We start from the raw sequence: 21332 nt of genomic DNA on the forward strand, positions 1-21332 counted from the left end.
ACTTTCTATTTTATAGCTCCCCTTAAATTAAGGAGGCAACCAGTGTTGTCTCAAAACTGTTCCGAATTCAAATAGACCTAAAATTAGCATTTTAAGTTAGACTGTGAAATTCTAAGGAAATATAAAGATGTTTTTGGCTCTGTCATTGACATTGGCAGCTTCCATTACTAGCAGGAAAGAATATGCCTGACACCAGCACATGGGTTTAAAATTAAGTCTGCTGAAAAAGGGCTGAACACTGTTCTGCTCCATATCTCTTTGCTTTATTATAATGCTCTTTAAAAGATGACACTGCAGTTCAAGTCCAGAACCACTCTACAGAACAATGAATAGTGTTCACTGAAATCGATATTCCTGTGAACTTCACAAAAAACACAGCAGGAGAATTAAAGATACAGTACTCCATTACTGACTAAGTTTCTGCTGGCATGAGAATGAAAGGGGGTTCTGCAACTAGAGGCCACTAAACCATTAGGATCAAACTCCAGTAATGGACATCGAAATGTTTCTTGATTTCTGTTTAAATCATTGATTGCTCAAACCTTTAATTGGGTCATTGAAATGTAATATTCCCAAAGTAAGGTGAGAACTGAAGTACTTGTGTAGGCTGCTACTCTCCAAGAGGACCACTGTATCTTTAAATGTATCCTGGGTTAAACAAAGGTTTTATCTACACTTGTTAAATTATTGCACAGACCATTACACTGACAAGTACATTATGAACCCATGGAATGTTACAGTCTGGCCTGGAAAATAAAAGCAGCAGCATTATCCTTGAGGTCCCAACCATGAGGGAGAGCTGGCCAAGCACTTCTTGAATTGTAATCATTACTAACAGGTTTAAAGACACAAATGAAACACTTTAAAATAATCCCTAACTCCTAAGATTAGGTTTGGGAGCATTCTCCAAGACTTTCACTCTTTTTCAAGTGGCACTTAGCTTGAATGTCTTGAAATTTTTCTTTTATCAGATTACCTGTAGGAATCCATCTGCTCCGTATTTTCCAAAGTTGAAGCCATACAAAGAAATAAAAGTCTGAAACACCAGGAAATTTGAACCACCACTGCAATGTCCAATTGTTGCAGCAGCCTTTTCACCTACTGCACCATCTCCTGGCAATTTGCTTGTACAACTTCAAATTGTGACAACATGGAGTGGGACTGAAAGGGAAGCAGAGCCCACTGGTCACCCACTGAACACGGTGACAAGATCACTCTTACAAATCACACACTCAGATTCATGGCTGTATCTTCACTTAGACAGGCAGCCTCAGCTCCAGCAGCCTGCACTCAGTGCCTCTGCTACAGTGCTCCTCATCAGGCCAAAAAAAGAAGGATCTGGGGAGAGGTTAAAAAAACAAATCTGATTCAGAAACACTCGCTCCGCACATGCAACTTGCTCGGATGCATTTCTTCAAATTGCAGAAAATTCCCAGCCACCTACTCTAAGAAAAAGTAAAATCCAATAAAACTGAGGCTTTGTAAAAGAAAATGCCCTCATTTTGTCCTCTCCTCTGGAAGACATGATCAAAATGTTCAGACTCTGACAAGTCATTACAAAATACCAATTTGCCTCTCAAACTGAGACCAGCTGGCATAATAGTTTGTGTCTGCAGTTACACTTTCTGCTGTCATAATGGGTTCTTTTAATCTTCCAGTAACACCTTTCTGGGAGCTGCAGCATTTTGTTGCTTCTCTCCAGCACTTCAAAAAAAAGAGATAGCAAAACTTCTGCCTCCATGTCCTCAACTAGAAGAATCATTACCCAAAGCTCCTGCTTGAGCAGGGCCCTGGCTGTTTAATTTGGAACATAAAAGTTTCAAGAGCTACAAAAATAAAATCAGAAGAACAAATAAATGGCTCATGCCAACCGTAGCTGCAAGTGATAGATAAATAAACCAGTTTTCTCCTGGGCAAAGCTCACAGCTGAGGAGAACGTGCACACACCCCCCACAGTGCTGTTGATTGAATGGCCTCTCCTGCCACGAGCTATTTCAGGAGATTTATGAAAGAGAAACTGCAAAAAATTTGTACAAAGGAAGCTGAATCAGCTTTGGACTGGGCAGCAGACACGTGACAAGGAGGTAACAGAGGTGTGTGCATAAAAAACCCGAAGTTATATTTGACATGCAACTAAGCTATGACAAAGTTATACTTGGAACTGGAGAAAAGAAGAAAAAAATCCTTGTTTTACAGTCAGGCTGTAAACTTCTGCCAATGGTACCACGAGCAGAATTGTAAACCAAGATCTCTCGTGCCTTTGGCACTTCAAAAGGGTCAGTGTCAGCAAGGATGTGTCGGGAATGGCTCAGCCTGGAGGAGCACTTGGGTCCTGAGCAGCTCCAGGTCCTGCTGCAGGGGCTCAGAGACCACGAGCTTCAGAGACCACGAGCTCAGGAGAAGCAAGAGGGGAAAAAAAAAAATCCCAGTTCTTGCAAGGACAGGATAAGAGGAGACTAGAAAAAATACTGTGTTCACCATCTGAAAGATCCTACTAATAGAAATACAGAACCAGGCTATAAATACAGCTACTTCTACTTAGACTTAAGCCTTTAAAATCTGCTGCTTTTGAGGAATTCATGATTTTCCTTCCTTTTAACACTCTTGATATTACTATAACCTCAAAAACCTCTCCAAAGAGGAAAGAAATGACGCGTTATTTAAGTTTTGACAACACTGATTGGTTGTTGAACAAATTAACTGATTTTAAAAAGAAAAGGCTTTTTAGGTAACTATTAAGATTTACAGGGTTCACAGGAAGAACTCCATGCTGGCAGTAAAGCAGACTACATAAAACATGAAGTTTTCAAGCGAGCTGATTGTTTTCGTGCTGAATGTACATTTACAACCCATCCCCAAAAATAAAATGGGATGCCTATGACACCTCTGCTGTTAAAGTCACAGTTCTTCTGCAGAAGTTATGGTTTGTGTCATGCAAAGCAATTTGATGGGTCAAAATTGAGACATAACTGAATCTTCTGTTCCATTCCTTAATGCTGACAAGGAGTTTCTGAAGTTTCTAAAATAGTGTTTCTTTAACAAGATCCAGGAAATGTGGAGAAATGCATGACAGAGAGAGAGATACAGTTTGACACATTAAAGATTCGTTTGGAAAACATCTGCTTAAATTAAATTTTACTATTAAATCCAGACATCTACTCATCTTGAAAGGGGCTTGCTGCCAGGCTCTTCCCTTAGTGTTCTCATATTTTCCACCCATTTTGTCTTGCTGGAATCTTCTTTATAAATTTGTTTCACTGCCAAGCAGCAGAAAGACTTCATTTTTATCAGAATCAGTACAGTAGATGAGTAGAAGGAAGAAAGAAAAAACCAGACCACATAAAATACTCAAACTGGGGCAAGGGTGTAGGTGAGGAAGGAAAACACCACAGCTTTGCTTTTTGTCTGTGTAGCAGAGCTGCACAGTGTAAACTCTTAATCCATTGAGTAGGGTGGGCAAGTACAGCCATTCTGGATATCCCTTGATAGCTCAGGTCAAACCTGTAAGTTTACACAAATAATTATCTAGCTCTAGATTCCTTATGAATTCTAAGGGGAGAAAATAAGTTTTAAAATACTAAAAAAAAAAATAAAATAATGTCATAAAGTTTAAAAACAAAGCTCCAGTAAAAAATACTTTAAAGACCATCTTGAATTGCCAGACTTAACGCAGTCAGAGCAATACATAAGGCATTTGAGCTAGATCTATTCAACTTGCAGTTTGCTCATTTAATAACTATCTTTTCAAGTCACACCCTGTCCTTTGTTTGCATTAAACACCTCAAATCTCAAATTAGATGAGGACTGGATGAACACCTATGAACCTATACATGCAAGGCTGTGCCATGAAAGTGTCCTTGCACCGACTTTTCTCATTTGAGCATTCATGTTAAGAAAGTCACTGTGGCCAATAGTGCAAGGAGAATACAGTTATCACTATCCTTAAAAAAGGGAGAGCCACCTTCATGTGATAAAAGATTCAGATGCTACTTTTTTTCCCCCTAAACCAGGATATAAGAAAGGAGAATGAATGGGAAGCACAAAAGTAACAGATCAGTAAGGTCAACCATGATACTCCAGTTGTGTGTAAAACTTTCTCCCCTCCATCAGCCAGCACAGCCTCCCTCTCCTCGCTGTGCAAACCAGGGTTTAACAGAGTTCTAAAAGTCATCCCATGCATTTTTTGTTGCCTTAGGAGGTTTCCTGGTCTTGCTCTCCCCTCCTGCGTTTTCCCAGTTGGTCTCCCAGTTTTCCCAACTGTCGCTGTTACTGTTCTTGTTGGAGACCGTGCCCGAGCCCCACACGTCCCAGCTATCGGAGCTCTTCTTCTCTGTGGAATTGTCCACATAGGTCCAGCTCTCACTGCTTGGAGATTTATGAGCTTTTGGTGGATCTGAGTTGCCAAAGGTCTCCCAGAAGCTTTGATCTACAGCATTGTTCTGGTAGCCCTCCCCTCCACTGTTCTGGTAGCTGTCTCCCTCAGCTGGTCTTTTGGTGGGGTGGAGGGGAGGGAAAGGAAGGAAGAAATAAATTAGTTACACCAAATATAATAATTTTAAAAAATGACCACAAAGAAAACTACAATTCTACTGCCCTTTGGTTAAACAAAACTGAGGATAAAGGCAGAACTAAATATATTGCTCCAAGTGGCATAAGCCTATAGTCTAATTCACAGATTTTATTACCAGCTTTAACAGTCACAGGGTAGGGAATACTCATTTGGAGCAATTTTTAAACCAAGATGTGTGCCCTGTTTTGTTCTCAGTTATAAACACATACTTATATTGAATTCCTCTCATATTACATAGAGTAGGACTGCTAGCAAAGACAGAATAATTTCTAAATATTGAAAAATTACCTGCCACTACACTGCTGAGAACGTACAGGAGATAAAACTATGCATCTAAAGAGACACAGAAAGTAACTACAAAAAGTTACCTTTCAGAATTATCATCTGGTTTGCCTGAAAAAAAAGTGGTGACGTCTCGCCATCCCTTACTTCCAACTCCCTGAACCTAGAGGAAAAAAAAAAGACACTCCATTCATTTGGGCTGATCCAACCCCTCTGCCAGGTGCAACAGCAAAAGCCACAACACAATCCTTCCACTTGTTGCCATAAATAGAACACATTTCACCAGAAAATTTAACTCACAACTCATTAGTGTTTTTGATGGGCAGATTTTTGATTGATGTAAAGAACACACATTTCACAGCATCGTGCTGCTGGAAGAGCTGAGAAGCAGGTCAAGTTTAGCTTTCTCCCTCATCGTTGTAACATTTTTTGAATTCTCTCCTGGATTTTCTTGACAAAAATACTGGAATTACTTCTTACATAAAATTAAACTTAATGACAGCACTGACATTTTGATCTCACGATTGTTGTAACAAGTATTTATATTTCTATTGTTCTACAAAGCTACCTTCACTCTGTTTCAGTATTACTACACTACCCATGTAAACCAAGCCAAAAGTTGAGTTCTAGAATAAGCATGACTGCTAGGAGAATCCTTTGGGGGTTATTATAATGAACTGGCACTGGATTAGAAACACAAATTCTGAAGTGACACCCATGGATGGTGCTATTCTATGTCACAGATATTGAGGATGAATCTCAGAATTCGGCCTTGGAGTCGCCAGGCTCTAAACAGAACAAGTAACATAATTCACTTTATTCAAATATGCCCAAAATCTATGGCACTAAACTGGTATGTGAGAGAGCTTCCAGTGCTGACTTCACAGTGCTAGAAAGACACACCTTCCTATGTAAGACATGCAAGGTATCAAAACAGGTATTAGATTGTGCAGGATTTCTGTGCTTGGCAGCCACAGGCAGCACTTACCACATCACCGAGCAACGAGAGCGAAAGAAGGCAAAGGAAAAGGTGCAGACCATTAGTAAGTTTAACTGTACCAATGTAACACAAGCTGTCTGCATATTCTCTCTCACATTTCCTTTCTGTGTTTGGGACACTGGCTGTCTTATAACCACACCATGTCCTCACTGAGACTGCTGCAAGGACCACACCACACCTGTACAGCTTTTAACATCCCAACAGAAGGGCTGTCTGCTCAAAGTTCCACTTTCCAACTTTCTCTCTTCAACACAAGCAGATGAAAGCTGCACTGTGATTTTGTACCACTTTTCATAAGAATATGGAGACTGGCTTGTTGTTTGGCCTCCCTGAAGCCAGGCAGGCCACCTCATACCTTGCTGGCCAACTGCGATACCCCCATGGTGACCTCCTCAAATATTTTCCCCTCTTTCACCTATGTGAATCAAAGGATTGATAATTAGCCATAAAAAAAATGTATTATTGAAACTCTAAGACAGGCTCACTTGTGCTTAACAGCTGAAAACATAAAGTGTAAAAATAAAAAACAACCCCAAACTGAATCAAAATATATTTAAGTTAAAACTAACAATGTTAAGATGTTGATCTATAATGGAGTGAACCTTGGGAATGTGGGAATTTATTTTACAGATATACACACAGTTTGAGGAAGGTATCATTACCATTTTATGCTGAGCATAAAAACACTAGTAAATAAAAAAAACTGCAAACATGAAGTTTTATACATATATTTTACTGGATATAAAGATGTTTTTTAGAAACTTAGGATTTCCATTTTATTCTCTCTCCTTTATAGATGCTTATTTAAATATTAAAAGGGCTTTAAACTTTGGTCCAACAGAACACAACTGGTGCCTTTTGCCAATTAATAAATGGCAGCTGTTCCAAAGCAAGTGACTTTGTATAACCATATAGAGAATACCTATTTTAGTTAGGAACACTTATTTAGAACTAACAACACAACATCCTAAGGGAAATAGAACTATTTTTTTTAATATAGAATGCATCATTCCTCATTAAATTGTCCTACAAAACAAAAATCAGCTCAAGGAAATGCACCCTAAAATAACCCTGAAAATAATGCATCTAAGCCTTTAGAAATAAGTTATGGATAATTCTAGGGAACAGAAAACCAACTAGAGTCTTCTTGTGTGGTTTGAAATACCATGTAAAGAATGGTGAATTAATAAAGGTAATGCAAGAAAAATTATTCTGCAATGTGATTAAAACATTCTTTTCAAATTGAAAATCAATCCAAATCCCAAAGTGGTGGCATTGCTTCTCTTAGTATAGCAAAGATAGTCTGCTTTATCAAAACCAGTGTATTTTAAGAAAAACTATGCAGGTAAGTGGAGCACCACATTCTCAGAAAAGACTTTATCAGAATTTTGGAGCTGACCCAAAATTCTAAAGCACAGAACAAATGCAGGCCAAATGGGAAGGATGTAAAAGTATGGTTTTTTAAACATATGAAACAGGAAGGGAACATTTGACACTGGGGAGAATCTCTGACTAAAATCTGTAGTATTAGTGATCACTGGTCACTTCTGAGAAAACAAAGGTTGGAAGAACATGTTATTTTTATTGATGAACTGTCCCCATTCATCTTAAACATTTACTTTGTCCCAAATTCTACCCCCAAATGAACTACAGTGGCTCAAAGATGTTTGACTGAACTAAAACAAAGCTGACAGGCAGATGAGTAAAGCACTGGGAACTTAACAATCAAAGATATTACTACTAACATACATATTTTTTAAAAAATAACTAATTTCAATATGAATTTAGGGTGCATTTTCATCCTGTCCAATCTTCCCTTATTGAAAGCATGAAATCTATAAAATGAGAAAGATTGGTGGAGGAAATTTACTCTCATTAACCTTTCTTTGCTAACATCCTGCTTTGAATTGTTTGATGTTTCCCCTTTACAGAAGGACACACTGCCTGAGACATCATAACCATTTTTCTGCAAGTCATTTACTAGTTCCAAAGTTACCTTTTCCTGTGCAGGTTTGAGAACATTTTCATTTAATGTCTGACCTAACTCTGATGCCTATTTAAAAGCAAAACAAAAACAAAGTCAGTTATATTTTCTTTAAAAAAGCAACAAAAAAAAACAAAACAAAAAACAATAGCCAACACCTTCTGCAGCCTCATTTTTAAGCAGTATCTCCAAAAACACAAGAAGCCTTAAGCTTTGATTCACAGAAGCAGAATGAGCTGAAAAGCACACACGATAAAGTGCTGCAGGAAACATTAAAAGGCAAAAAAAATAAAATCAGATACAAATGGCAATAGATGCCCAGAGCCCAAGCAAAGTCTGGCCCTGCATTGGAAGCAGAAGCAATGGTTCAACCAGCAACAGCCTCCAAGACGGGCCCCTTGCTAATGCCTGCAGCTGAATGTTTGGAAGAACTGACCTCATCTACCCTTATTTTTTTCCTACTAATGGAATTACTTTCAGAATTAGATCTTTTGTGCCTAATTTTTCCCCAATTCTTCCGTCTTGTAGTGCTCCAGTTGTAGTAACAGCCCAAGTGTTTCTGAGCAATACACAAGAGCCAAAGCTGTGACAGAAGATTTTTCTAATCTTTTTTAAAGCCCCAGGTTTGCAGGGAGAAAAAACAATGAACTTCAGAAATCTACTGCAATCCAGAACAAGATGCATGAGGATATTGTACTTTTGAGGCAATTTACAAAAATGTAAGCCCACAGTGTAAGCCACTAAATTATTTTCATTAGACAGTGCTGACAAGGACAGCAGGGTTTAGGAGAGTTTCACTTGAAATCATTCCTTTCCCTATTAACATAGTAAGCCTTTGACAGATTTAAACTTCTCTTTGGAATTGTCCTATCACACTGAGTGCTTTCTGAATTATCCTAGTTAATCCAAAAGGGCCAACATGCTTGCCAGGCAAACATTACTCCTAAACATCAGCAGAGACTAAGGAAGCTTTATTTCCTAAGGGTTTATATGTTATCACTAACATTGGTCAGGCTGTGAGCCTTCATTCATGTTCTTCCTGGGAATGGATCACTTTGGAGATCTTTCCTAAGAAGCCTTTCCCTTACCCACAGCACTCCCAGATTCTCCTCTTTTCCCAACCATTATCTCCAGTACTTCTGCTCCTTACAGGCTCAAAGTTCTTGGAGAAGCAAAGGCAAAAGGTAACCCTGCTTCCACCTAGTGAAAAATGTGAATGTAAATCATATAAGGCTTGTTTCCACTGGGAGTGAGGCCAGAAAGTTTTTAAGAAAAACAAGAAAGGGGATTTCTCATCTTTGAATGAGTCAGAGATCTATTAAACCCGGCAAACTGTTTATGTTATATAACAAAGAGTGTAATACACTCACAGTAACAGTTTAGGTGTGCTAAGTGGAGTCGCTGCTAGAATTAGGAAGAATGCTTATATCACCCCTCTTCCTCAAGCACATAATTTTGTAAATATGGAATGGAAAGGTTTGGGTACAGTTGTATTTTCATCTGAATCACTTCTTTGTCTTTCCTGTTGTTGAATTTAGGATAGCACTCTAATCACCATTATAAACCCTACATTAAGAGTCTACCTTCCCACAACACCCCAGCTCCTGGCACACTGCACTCCTGGAGCAGGCATGCAAAGAGAAATCCTGAAATCATCTGTGCTTATGGAGAGCATGGACAGGAGCAGAGTCACTTCTCGGACTGTGCAGAGCTTGGATACTTCTGTCCTATTTGACCTACTTTAAGTAGGTTTGAAGAAATATCACCATACAAAACACACAACATTATTCTAAACAGATTTGATGTAAGGCAGAAAAGGAAAAGACAGCTCAGGAGCAAATGCACATATTCAGCACGAACAGTGACAAGGAGTCCATGCACAAGAATATATGTGAGGGTGTTACCGGCTCTGGCTGCTGCTTGTAGCCCCAAAACTTTACCCAGAGAGCAAAAGAGAAAGAGCAAGGAAGGTAGAAGCAGCTTTTAGCAACAAATTGGCAGCATTTTTTCAGGCAAGTTAAGTAGCATGAACCTTTTCCAACTTAAACATCTACTGACAAGACAAACAGTGAAATGTGTTTGGTCCCTGGGCACCGAATACACTTTTAACCGATACACCACATCAGAGACATGTTAAATCTGTTCTGCAAAGGATCAGAAGTTTCAGGAACAAAATTTAAGGTTCAGTGACACAGCTTAGATTCTAGAGCACCATGTTGCTGAGGTCCTTGTCAGTAGATGTGATGAGCTTTGACACTTAATATTGTATTTACATTTGTTAATAATACTAAAGAAAGAACAGCTTCTAAAAGGGAAACCGCCAGAAGGAGGGAAAGAGGAAGAGCTGTAGAAAACTTAGTTTTTCTTACATAAGCCAAGCAGCAAACACTTTAAGGCTTTTAAGTAGGAAGTTTGGGTGCTTTAAGAAGACATTTTTATTGCAAACATGCCCAAATGTGGCTATTTGGAGGATTAATATCCCAGTGTATACACCTGTCTGAACATCGATACCTGCTGCTTCACATTTGTTTTGAGCAACACCATCTATGTCTATGAGAAAGCAAACCAGGCTAATGCTGCACATACAAAAGAGTTATAGTTCAAGTAAAACTCCTGTATCATATATTAATATATCTAAGTCCTGTCTCACTCAGAACTTTGGCAAATTAGGAATCCTATTTTGCAAATTTTTACATTTGAATTTAAAATTTTTCCATGCAAATAGATCTTATGTGAGAGCTCTGTGTAATTCAGGTCTGTCTCTGTTTTAACCCTAGTTTGAAAAATTAAATGTTTTTGTCATAATTACTTTTTTAAATACACACAAGCAAAATTATTTATTAATAATATTAATATTATTAATAATATTAATAAATTATTAATAATAATAATTTCACATTTGTAACTTATTAGGCTTTAGCAACGGAAAGATGGCTTCCTTTATAATACATCATCATGAAAAGTGCTTCAAGATAGATCACATCTAGGATTTACAGAAATAAAATGAGTGTATTTTATGTCTGTAAGCTCTACTGCTTTTCCAATACACCCAACAGGTACAAAGAGCAGAGTAGCACTGTTTATTTCTTGCTTAATTTGATCACTGAACTTGAGTGCAATTCCTATGGAAATAAAAGCTAGAATCTAAACATTACTGTGCATTATGGAGGAAAAATACACTGGCCTGTTGATGATCAAATCTAAATCAATTGGTACAGGCAAATACATGACATTTAAGGACAATTACAGTGAATAAGACAGAGCTAAATCACCTTTTGACTTGCTTGAGATCCAAATCTGGTAGCCTGATAGTAAAAAGAAGCAAATACATTCAGATTTACCAGGAATAAACCCTTCAATTTTTAAATACACACATTTCCTCTCCAAAAGGAATGGAACCTTGGGCAGAATTTCACAGTGAGAAGAGGATATCCATATCACCACCTCTGGCATTCCAGATTGCTCTGGGGAAGCATCAGTCTTTCTCAACTTGCAACAGAGGGAAGAAAGGATTTTCAACACAGACTAGAACCTGGTGGGCCAACGCAGATGAGTATCAATGTTTTTGTCTCTCATAATGTTACCCAAAGTAAGAGGTAATTGTTATGGTCATGGAAGTTTGGAATAATACTAAGCAAAACTGAAAAAAAGTTGCAATGCATTATATTCACAAAAACATTTAGTCTCTTTCCATCATCATCTATGTAAAATGAAATAAATTCTCATTTCCTCTGGTTTTCATTTACAGTTAGTTGAATGACTGTCACTTAAGTGAGATCTGCAATCTGTATGTAACTAAGGCATAGGCCAGGAAAGGAAGAGCAAAATTTAGTTTGTCCTGGTAAGCCTTCTCAAGTTTCATCACTATTAGAACACCAACAGAATCTCTGAGTTTACAAGCATTAGCTAAAATACATTTTATTTACTTACACCCTCTTTAGCAGCCGAGGCAATTTTGCTTGCTCCAGTTGTGAAACTGCTCCATCCCTTTAAAGAAAGCAAGGAAGCCATAAGCTATTTGTGAATAATAATAGCAAATAATCAAGTGCTCAGTATAACAGGTTAAATTAAGTCAAAATTCTCCAATACAGCTTGTCCTGTAGTCATAGGAACTACCTGTGAGTGAGAGAAAAAATTACAGCCTCTCATTTACTGAAATTAAGTGATGAATTTCCAGTATTTGTGTCAAACCAGCTGCAATTTTGAACAAACCTGAGCGTTTCAGACGTTTTTCTTCTAAAAATGACTGTATGTGTGGGGAAAAACAATCCCATGGAGCAGAAGGAAAATTGGTTTCCTCACCAGGATGAACACCCATGCAAGTAACTCAGGCTCACAATGGACTAAAATCCCACTGTAATGTGTGTCTGTGGTCACACGAGGGCATTCCAACCAGAGACTCAGCGAGATCTGGACTCAAATAAAAGGTTCACAGTGACATGAACACAGTGTCCTCTCTCCTCTGCTGCCTCAGCACACCTGCAATACATCACAGATGTGGTTTCTAATCTGAACTCTCTGGCCTATAAACTATGACATACCTAGAAAATATTCAGCAGACCTATACTAAGCACCCTGTGGGATCACCTGGAATATTGTTCAAAGGCTCAGGCATTACCTATCTCCATTAAGTTCTAGTAAAATTACTTATGTATTTTTAAACAAACAACAGAACCTGGTGTGGATATTCAGGCCAATAAGCCTCTATTGAAGGCGACTGGCCACTAACCTTGGTAGAAAACCTTACTGCATTTCCAAGTGACTCCAAATCCCAAATATGGTTTAGCACTGTTACTTTGCGTCCTATCAAAGCACCAATATTTCCCTGACTGCCTCTGACTTTATTCCCATTTTCCTTCAACAATGCATCTTTCACTATCTCTACTTGAATCACAACAACTGTTCAACCATATGCTGTTATCTCTTCACACGCTGTCACAAGTATTTCAAATGTTTTCATCACTGCTCAGGGCTTCTGGCACCACACAGACACACATTTCAGTTGTTTTCCACTGAACATACCTAACATGGTTAATTGATTTAGAGCATTACCAGCCCAACTGCTTCTCCCTACAGGTAATTACTTTTTACCCTTCAGCCCTGTTGAGTATTATTTCTTGATCCATTGCTACATCCTCATTTCCTTAGTTCTATGAACTGATACCAAACATAACTTAAGTTTTGCTCAAGTTTCTCCCCTCATTTCACCTTTTAAAGTCTACCAGTATCTTCTTCACTCTTTGCATCTCTCTGTATCTACCTGCAGTCTTCAGTTTCTCTTCTCTGTTTATATTCTCCCAAAACAGGGGATACAATGGAAGAAAACTGAGGTCACAGAAAGCTTCCAGCAATTCCTTACCGAGTACAATGAAGACATAGCATTATTCAGGAAGTCATCCTCTTTTTTTGGAGGGTTTACCGTGTTTCCAAACCCCACATAGCGATTCTCTTGGCCACTAGACAATAAATGAACAGTATCTGTATCAGCAAGCATTCATTAAAACTATTAAACAAAAACTGAAAAGCATGAAAGAATGACAATTTTTTTTACACCTGGGAAAAAAAAAAGGTCCTAAATCACCTAGCACCCAAAAACCAAAACCACTCGCTTCAGGAAGATGTAACACCAACAAGGACCCACTGAGAAATCCTTGCAAATTACAGTATCCCTGTCCAAGCTAATGATTCTCCAGGTTTAACAGATCACTGATATTAGAAAGCTGAGTAAATCCTAATAAAATGATACATGAAAATGAGGAAAGAAAGAAGAAAACACTGTTAGTTTTATAAATCCCTCTGTTTAACTTAAATCACTGTAAGATACAACAGACAAACAGAACTCCCTAGTTTGAAGCCCACCACAGTAACATTTGGAGTTACAAGCTTTCCCTTCAATGCTCAAACATCTTTGTTATACAAATGCATTAAGATACACTTTCCTTCATCTTACATCCCAACATATTTATAACACTAACCCAGTCATAGCTGCTCACTAGTGAACCAGGATCACAGCTGAGCAGCTGTAGTACAACATCCAAATCTTTGTTATGCCAAAGAGACAGGCATTCAAAAAGGTCAGTAAAGATTACATTACCCTTGGTAGGAGCTGACATCATCATTTAACCAGTCTTCAAAAGCCTTGTCAGAAGAGGCAGTTGCAGTGTGAGATTGTCCAGCAGAACTTCTGAAATAAAAGATTTAAGTAGTAAACCATGTAAAGCAAATCCCCCCCAGCTCTGCAATGCAGCTTGATGTATATCATCATAATACAGATGAAAAACGGATTATTTTTTCTATCTATCAAGTAAGGACCTCTAATGCAACCACTAAAAGCCATGAAGTGCTTGTTCCTTTGATTTACAAATGCTTTTTCAGTTAACTTGGTCCTTAGGGTGCACAGAGTAACAACCACTACATGCAAAAGCAGAAACACAAAACTGCTGTCGTCCAGCTTTGATGCTCCTGTTGGTAATGAGCACCACAAGGGAAAAAGCAGTTTCCCCTTCCCTGGCATTCAATCCCAAACTGGCACACCACCTGTGAGTGACACAAATGTTTCAGGTGCATTACAAGTCAAGATAAAACCAGCCTGGCTTTGCTGCCCTTGCTCACTTGTCTCTGCCATGGTTGAAGGTTCAGGTGGAGGAGGTGGGAATTATTAACCATCATCGACAGAATAAAACCAGCAGACATTCAAAGACCAGGTTTGGACCCTGCTGTATCTTCAGCAACATTAGATAACAAGGATACATACCGGTGAGTGGAAGAGAGAGGCATTTTAGGCTGAGGTGGGGTCCAGTTCCTGGCAGGAGAAGTTTCAATAGACCACTCCTTGCCTTCAGCCACTGTAGCTACCTAGGAGAGGTAGGAAAACAGTCAAGAATGCCAGGTCAGAATTGTCATGCAAGTCATACACTGGTTCTGTATTGTGACAACAAGTCATTGTTCCAATTTGCTGCCAGCTGCAGAGATCACTTAATTTGTTTTCCCAAGAAACTATTTTTTTTCTGACTCCAAGGCTGTGATGTTGAATTGAACACTGGTTTTATTTCAGGCAGCTTCTTCCAGCAGGCACATTTGGGTTTTGAACTTTTCAGAAGGGGGCTGGGGAGTCTTGTGGTTTCAATTCCTCATCCCCACCACAGATGAAAGTGCAATATTGTCTCAAACTTGGTTTTAGAGATAGTTGCCCAGGATAAGGAAGTTGGTCCCAGAAAAGCTCCTGCCTTCGCTCCTGCCTCCCCAAGACCCTCCGTCCTAACTGCACCTTATCTCAGTCACACACTATCACTCCTTTTCTGCCCAATATTTGAGACATTAACCCTCCAGGATTTCAGTCTCTTACACCCTTTCAGGAACTATTGCAGAGGCTCCAAAAGTTGCTACTTGCCCTCCTCTGCCCTTTCAAAAACAAGTGCTTACAAAGTACTTTGACATTTTCAGACCGTGGGGGTGAGGACACACACAGAACTGAACTTACCTGGTCTCTGAAGAGAGCTGCAGCTTTGCTGTTGTACTTCTCTTGCATAGTCCAGCAGGGATCATAGTCATCTTGAGACTCTAAGAACTGTCGAAATTTGCTGTTGCCTCCAGCCTTCATTTTCTCCAGCTCAATATCCTTCCACTTGTCCATGGTTACAGAACGTACAAAACTGAAAAGCAGGGTTGTTTTATTTTTTTTAATTTTAAATCACAGCTTGTTATAATTTCCTGCTGTATCAACAGGGACAAAAAAAAAAAGCTTATTATAAGCTATCTCAAAAGTTGAGAGTACAAACATGTTAGAGAACACTCTCCAAGTACAGAAAGACAGATCATCATAAGAAGGTGGGCAGATCCTCACCGAAATAAGCCAAAATCGTGTCATTTATTGGCACTTTAAAGAGACAATCAACAGAAGGCAAGTGACAGAAAAAGCAGCTTTCTTCAAGAAATTTCTTTCAGGAATTAATCTAACCCACCATATAACAGAAATTTTTGCCATACTTCACTCTGCAATTTTTTCTGTCTATTATCACGGTTACACTTCAGTGACCTGCAAAGACACCTCCTTGTCTCAGTCCCTGCTTTTGCTCCCAATGACCATCAGGTACTGGACAGCTCAGCTGCTTAAAACAGCCTTTCCTAACACCTGACCTCATCCCAGGGCACTTGTGACTGCAGCTAGCATCTCAACTCTGCTTTCAGTCATAAATTCTTGCTCAGTAAACTGTATTAAAACACACAAACAAAAACAACCAACCTCCCCCCCCCCCAAAACAACCCCAAACAGTGCCTTGTTGTTAAACACAAGGTCACAAAGGAGGGGGAAAAGGCTCTTTAAAACTTGTAACTTGACTGATTTCTTTCTCTTTCTCCCTAAAGAAATAGCCTTCATCACACCCTCATCTCAAGAATTTCGGTTTTTCTTTCATGTAACATATGGAATAGTTCCAAACTCTTCTTTTCTATGCTATTTCTACTCAGTAATGAGCTTCAAATCAGCCCTTGTAAAGCAAAGCATGTACTTCTGAACAGCCCCCTTGCTTTGCTGATTTCCCCTCTAGACTTATTTCTTCCTCATTTGAGTAACCATCCCATGCTCTGCCCCTATTCCATATACACACACTGTGAGTCTCCAGACCTATTCCACAGATTCCCATCTCAGCTGAGGATGTTTCTTGGACAACAACAAAAATTATAATTTATATTACTAGAAAAAAAAAAAAGAAACCTCCTGAACAGAATAAAGCTGTTTTGGAAACTAGTTCTATACCAAACTAATTACAGACAAGGCACAGAGAGCAAAGCCCACTTTGGAGAGGAACATGGAGCAAAACTGCCAGTGAAATGTTGGATTTGAGACATTCTATATATTCCAAAACAGCACATTCTGTTCACAGCCATGATCACTGAGGTAACCCAACCCAGTCCATGTCTGCTTGAAAGGCTGACCTGAGGTGAACTCCCAAGCCTCGGTGTTTTCCTGAGCACTCAAGACAGATCCAAATTCCATAGGTCACACTCACCCACTGGGGGTTAAATGCACCACATTCAAAACAGACCTGCAGGAGAAAAACAATTATCTCTGCAATCAGCCATCACTTGTCCAGGTGAAGTTTTCACAGTACGGCTCAAAAAGTCAAATCATGAAAATGTTACATGCCCAAGATAACTTCAGAAGGGAGAGTTCTTAGTGTTTGGAAACATCTTCCCTGAGAGCAGAAGCTTCCTTTGAGTATTTATTTATGCTGCATGTAAAGAAATGATCATTAACTTGGATTATAAAAATTACTGTACCACCTACTAGAAACCAGTGAGGAAATACAGATGAGCAAATGGAAATTACTGAGCAAAGAATTCAATTTGATTTCGTTTCCATATTGTCTTGAGGGAGGAGAAAGTAACCAAACTGAATTCTTGAGGTTTCCTCGGCAAAATAAAGATGCAACATTTAAAGTTTGGAACATTTATTCAGTCAGACTACAGTTTGGCAGTAAATGATAGCAGATCTAAACAGAGGTTTTTTCCTTAATAATAGCTTTATTGCTCATACAGTGCAACAACTGAAGTTTCACGACTGGAATCACCACTCAAGGTTTAATGAACTGACCTGTCCATGGACTATGACATTTAAGGTTGTGTACAATCAAGTTACTTGAAACAAACAATTTTAATTAAGCTGTGCCCAAGACACCACTTGTTCAAAGACTCCAGGGGTTTCAGAATAACTAGAACTTCTAGAAGACTTGTGCCAAAGATGCAGCAATGCACTGTAATGCATCTATGAATAAAAGTTACTGGAACTAACAGAAATATGAGACATCCAAATTCATATGTTACCATTAGTGAGCCATACTATAAAGACAACAGCTGTAATAGACTCCAACCTACACTTGGAGTAAGCAAAAAGAAAATTCAATTCTACAAAGCTAATCTAAAGAAAATCATAATTTTCTCACATTGTTCTCATCTTGTGCTCTGACTTCCTTGAGAACTTTCCTTGTTCTTGGACTTGCCATGATTCTGCAAAGGGAGGAAAACATAAAACTAAGTCACAATCAAGGATTTGATTTCAGTAGGATGTTCAGCCCCTTACAAGCACATCTCTGTGACAAAGAGCTTGGAATCCAAACCACTGACTCACAAGCAGTTGCAGAGGAAAAGCAGACAAAACAAACCACCATAAACCCCACAATCTTACTTTTCCATTTACTTTGCACTTTTGGGGGGATTTAGTCATCTCAGTTCTAAAACTGGAAAGCTGTAATTCAGCCATGGCTGAAAAGGGGTTGGGGGGTGATAAACATGGAAACTCTTCTATGTCACGTGTTGTATCAAAACAGACTCTACTGGATGCTGCTCCCAGACCAACCCACTACCCTTCCTGAAAGCACTTTACCCACGATTACACAGGATCACATGCATAAAACTCAACAGACCTAAGCAAAAAATAACAGAAACTCTCACACTTAAGAGAGATGAAGACATTCCTAAAAGAGCACTTTGCTGGAAGATACAAAAAAATCGTGATTTCCCAGAAATATTGAGTTAATTATCAATGCAGTTCTAAGAAAACAAGGCAATTATTGGGACCTTTCACAGAAAATAGAGTTCTAGTTCCAACAGTCACGTCTTGCTGGCAGACCACATCATCCCACTCTAATTTTTATGATGCATGAAACAGCAGGGAGCAGAGTCAAGCTACAGCTAAAATCCCCACTAAGAGAAAAAAATGTGATTCATACACAGTACACAGCCTAGAAAAGCCCAAAGTACACAAAAACATTCATGATTAAAAGAAATATAGTGTAGGGTGCAGCATAAGAGTGCAATTTAGAGGAAAAAAAAATTCTATTTCCAACTAGTAGTACGATATTTAAATTAACCTGAAATAAATAACGTCTTCTTTCTTTTTACTTCCATCTTTTCATTTCTACTCCAGAAAACAAACTTCTAAGATGTAACAAGACAGAAGTCACCAAGCTGACTGGAAACATCATCAGGTAGTAAATCTCAAGCTTTCTGGTCAGTCCAAATACAAAGCATAAAATAGCAGGTTGATATTTGCATCAAATACTGGTCTGAGAGGGAAAAGTGCCTTTATGCAAATGTCTGACAATACTTCACTGTGCTATTTGGCTAACCAGTCCTAAGTCCTTAAAATATCAATAGAATTAACAATCTTGCAATAGTTTTAGAAGGTAAATGATCAACTCTTCCATAGAATTTCCACAGCCCCAAGGGATGGAAGGAGAACATATCTTCAGCATAAAAAAGAAGGTTGTTATAAAAAGAAAAATGCTACAGGTAAGAAAACATTAAATTTGTATGACTGTGACATCAATTTCTTAGAAATCCCCAAAGCAGAGCAGCCTTTCTGTGAACTGCAACCACAGAGGTACAACAAATACAGTTATTTGCAACACCAGCTGACTCAGAAAGAAATAAGCTCAATGTTGTACCTACATATCATCACTGTTAAAAGCAGAAGTTATTTGTAGCAGAACTCACTGCCTTTTATCTAAAGCGCTTATTCCTTTGTAAACATCTTGTTTGTAAACATTTTCTTTTGTAAATAAACATCTTCCTTTGTAAACATTTGTTGACAAATACTTAGTTCTGTGGAATTGAAGGGACTGTTTCCACTGATGTTTAGAATGTGCTGCCTTTCAACCTTAATTTGTATTAGACAAGCACAGGTAAGTTGTGAAAAAAAGTGGTTTAGACTGGAAAGGTTACTACAGTTACGGGTGAGTGAAATCTTCCCGTCATCCTGCATCAAAGTAAACCCCAACTATTGTTGTCAATAATCAAACAGAAATTGTGTAACTTTTGGAACAGGAAAAGTGTGGCAAGCAAACCCTCAAGACTTTGGCCAACTGCAGTCTGAACACATACCCATTCCATAGGCACCAAGTTCCCTGACCAAACCATCACATCTGCCTGGTGGGAAGGCAGAGCTTCATCCATACCATATCATCCAAGAAAAGCAGGAGTTGACTAAAGCCACCCAGCTTGTCACCTTCTTCTCCTCCACCAAAGCATTTGGAAATAAAGGAGAAGGGAAAAAAGTCATGTTCTAAGCTTTCTAAGAGGTAACGTCATTAGAGTGCCTGGTTTGTTTCCAATTATTTTCCCACAAAGTTTTAACTGTTCAAATTATCTTTGTTTACACCCAAAAGCTGAGCCCTGGTAGCTGACTGGACACATAACCACTGTGCTGTTTAAGTTTCAGGAGTAAATCCTGAAGAAACAGCTGTGCTGTTTCTTATTTATTAAATAAATAAGCATTGTTTTGTTCTGACGTAAACAGACATAAGCAGTAATGAAAACATTTAGGAATAATTTTTCACTGAAGAATATAAATATTTTTGCCTAAGGGCTCGAAGGCGGAAATAGACAGCTTCACACAGACCAGTATCACACTCTTATTTCCCAAACAATCTGCTTCCAGAGCAAAAACTAGACATATACCGTGTGAGTTTCCAGGTTAAGAATCTCTAGTTTGCTAAAAACTAAGCCAAAAGGCAGAAGTGGACTCGACACTTTTACATGAAAATGTGACATAACAGGACTTCGCTCCTCTGATGTAGCAGGAAATTCACAGCCAACGTGGAAAGAGCTTTGCAATTCAGCACACCAAGAGTCAGCGGGTGACGTGGTCCGTGTGACTCCGTGGTCCTGAAGGCTCCCTGTGAATTCCACCAGGGCAAAAAGGCCCCAGAGGCTGAAGAAACCCTTCGAACCACACACCGCCCCCACCTCCGCGGAGCAGGCACGGTCCACAGACACACCGGGGGCCGGTGCGTCCCGTCCAAGCGGAGCAGCCTGGCACATTCAGCCGCCTTACCGAGAGCCCGCAGGGCCGCGGGGAGGGCGATGCCTTCAGCCACACCTGCGCTGCCTGGATCCGAGCGGAGCCTCGCTCAGAACATGGCCGGGTTCCGGCCAGCGCTCCGGCCTCTGCTTCCTAAGGGGGGGAAAAAACAACGCAGAAATAGGTGAAATGCGGGGCAAGGAGATGCCTCCTCCCCGCCACGCCAGCCTGGCACCGGCCCCTCGCCCGCCCCCGGCACCGTCCCGTGTGACAGCGCGGGGGCCGGGCCCGAGCGCCGCCAGCTCAGCGGGGCCGGGCCGGGGGGAACGAGCCTTGCCGGGACAGCGAACCTCAGCCCGGGGGAGCCGCGGGGCCGGTAATCGGGGAGCCGCCGGCCCCGTTCGTTATCCCGATCCCGATCCCGATCCCGATCCCAATCCCGATCCCGATCCCGGTCCCGGTCCCGATGCCGGTCCCGCCCGGCGCCGCCGACGTTGCAGGGCGCGAGGCATTGTGGGCGCGCGGCTTAACCCGCTGCGGCCCGGACGGGGAGGGGGAAAGGCGCCCAAAACACCCGGGTATCCGACTGTCTGCGCTTAAGGGACAACCCCGGGGGCTTGGGGATGTTGGGGTGTTTCACACCAAGAAAAATCGAAATAAAGCTCTACGATGAACTTGCTGCGCTCGGTGGAGTTCC

General features: G+C 39.9%; 1 protein-coding gene across 6 annotated transcripts; it reads right to left on the reverse strand.

Moving 5' to 3' along the window:
- Positions 1-241: 241 nt before the first annotated feature.
- Positions 242-21125, reverse strand: ARFGAP1 (ADP ribosylation factor GTPase activating protein 1). 6 transcript variants are annotated; one of them, XM_064674026.1, is made up of 15 exons: positions 20986-21108; positions 20669-20788; positions 17778-17841; positions 16771-16880; positions 15317-15488; positions 14591-14691; positions 13931-14020; positions 13196-13292; positions 11767-11823; positions 11109-11141; positions 9741-9770; positions 7849-7905; positions 6208-6267; positions 4939-5015; positions 4047-4488 (listed from the first exon to the last, which is right to left on the reverse strand). In XM_064674026.1, the coding sequence occupies exons 3-15, from the start codon at positions 17835-17837 to the stop codon at positions 4161-4163; spliced, it is 1272 nt and encodes a 423-aa protein (XP_064530096.1). In that variant the 5' UTR covers positions 17838-17841; positions 20669-20788; positions 20986-21108; the 3' UTR covers positions 4047-4160. The 6 variants fall into 6 exon arrangements, with proteins under 6 accessions (XP_064530098.1, XP_064530097.1, XP_064530096.1 ...); XM_064674028.1 differs by lacking the exon at positions 6208-6267 and having other exon boundaries at positions 242-4488; positions 4939-5009; positions 20986-21125; XM_064674027.1 differs by lacking the exon at positions 9741-9770 and having other exon boundaries at positions 242-4488; positions 20986-21122.
- Between the last annotated feature and the right edge of the window lie 207 nt (positions 21126-21332).

Source organism: Pseudopipra pipra, chromosome 17 (genome assembly GCF_036250125.1).
Source record: "Pseudopipra pipra isolate bDixPip1 chromosome 17, bDixPip1.hap1, whole genome shotgun sequence".
In the NCBI taxonomy this organism is placed as follows: domain Eukaryota; kingdom Metazoa; phylum Chordata; class Aves; order Passeriformes; family Pipridae; genus Pseudopipra; species Pseudopipra pipra.

Coding starts and splice junctions, on each gene's coding strand:
- ARFGAP1 (XM_064674026.1), bottom strand. CDS start 17,837: ATGGCAAGTCCAAGAACAAGGAAAGTTCTCAAGGAAGTCAGAGCACAA. Junction 16,881..17,777: donor GAGCACAAGATGAGAACAAT/GTGAGAAAATTA, acceptor TTTCTCCTGCAG/GTCTGTTTTGAATGTGGTGC. Junction 15,489..16,770: donor GGCTTGGGAGTTCACCTCAG/GTCAGCCTTTCA, acceptor CCTGCTTTTCAG/TTTTGTACGTTCTGTAACCA.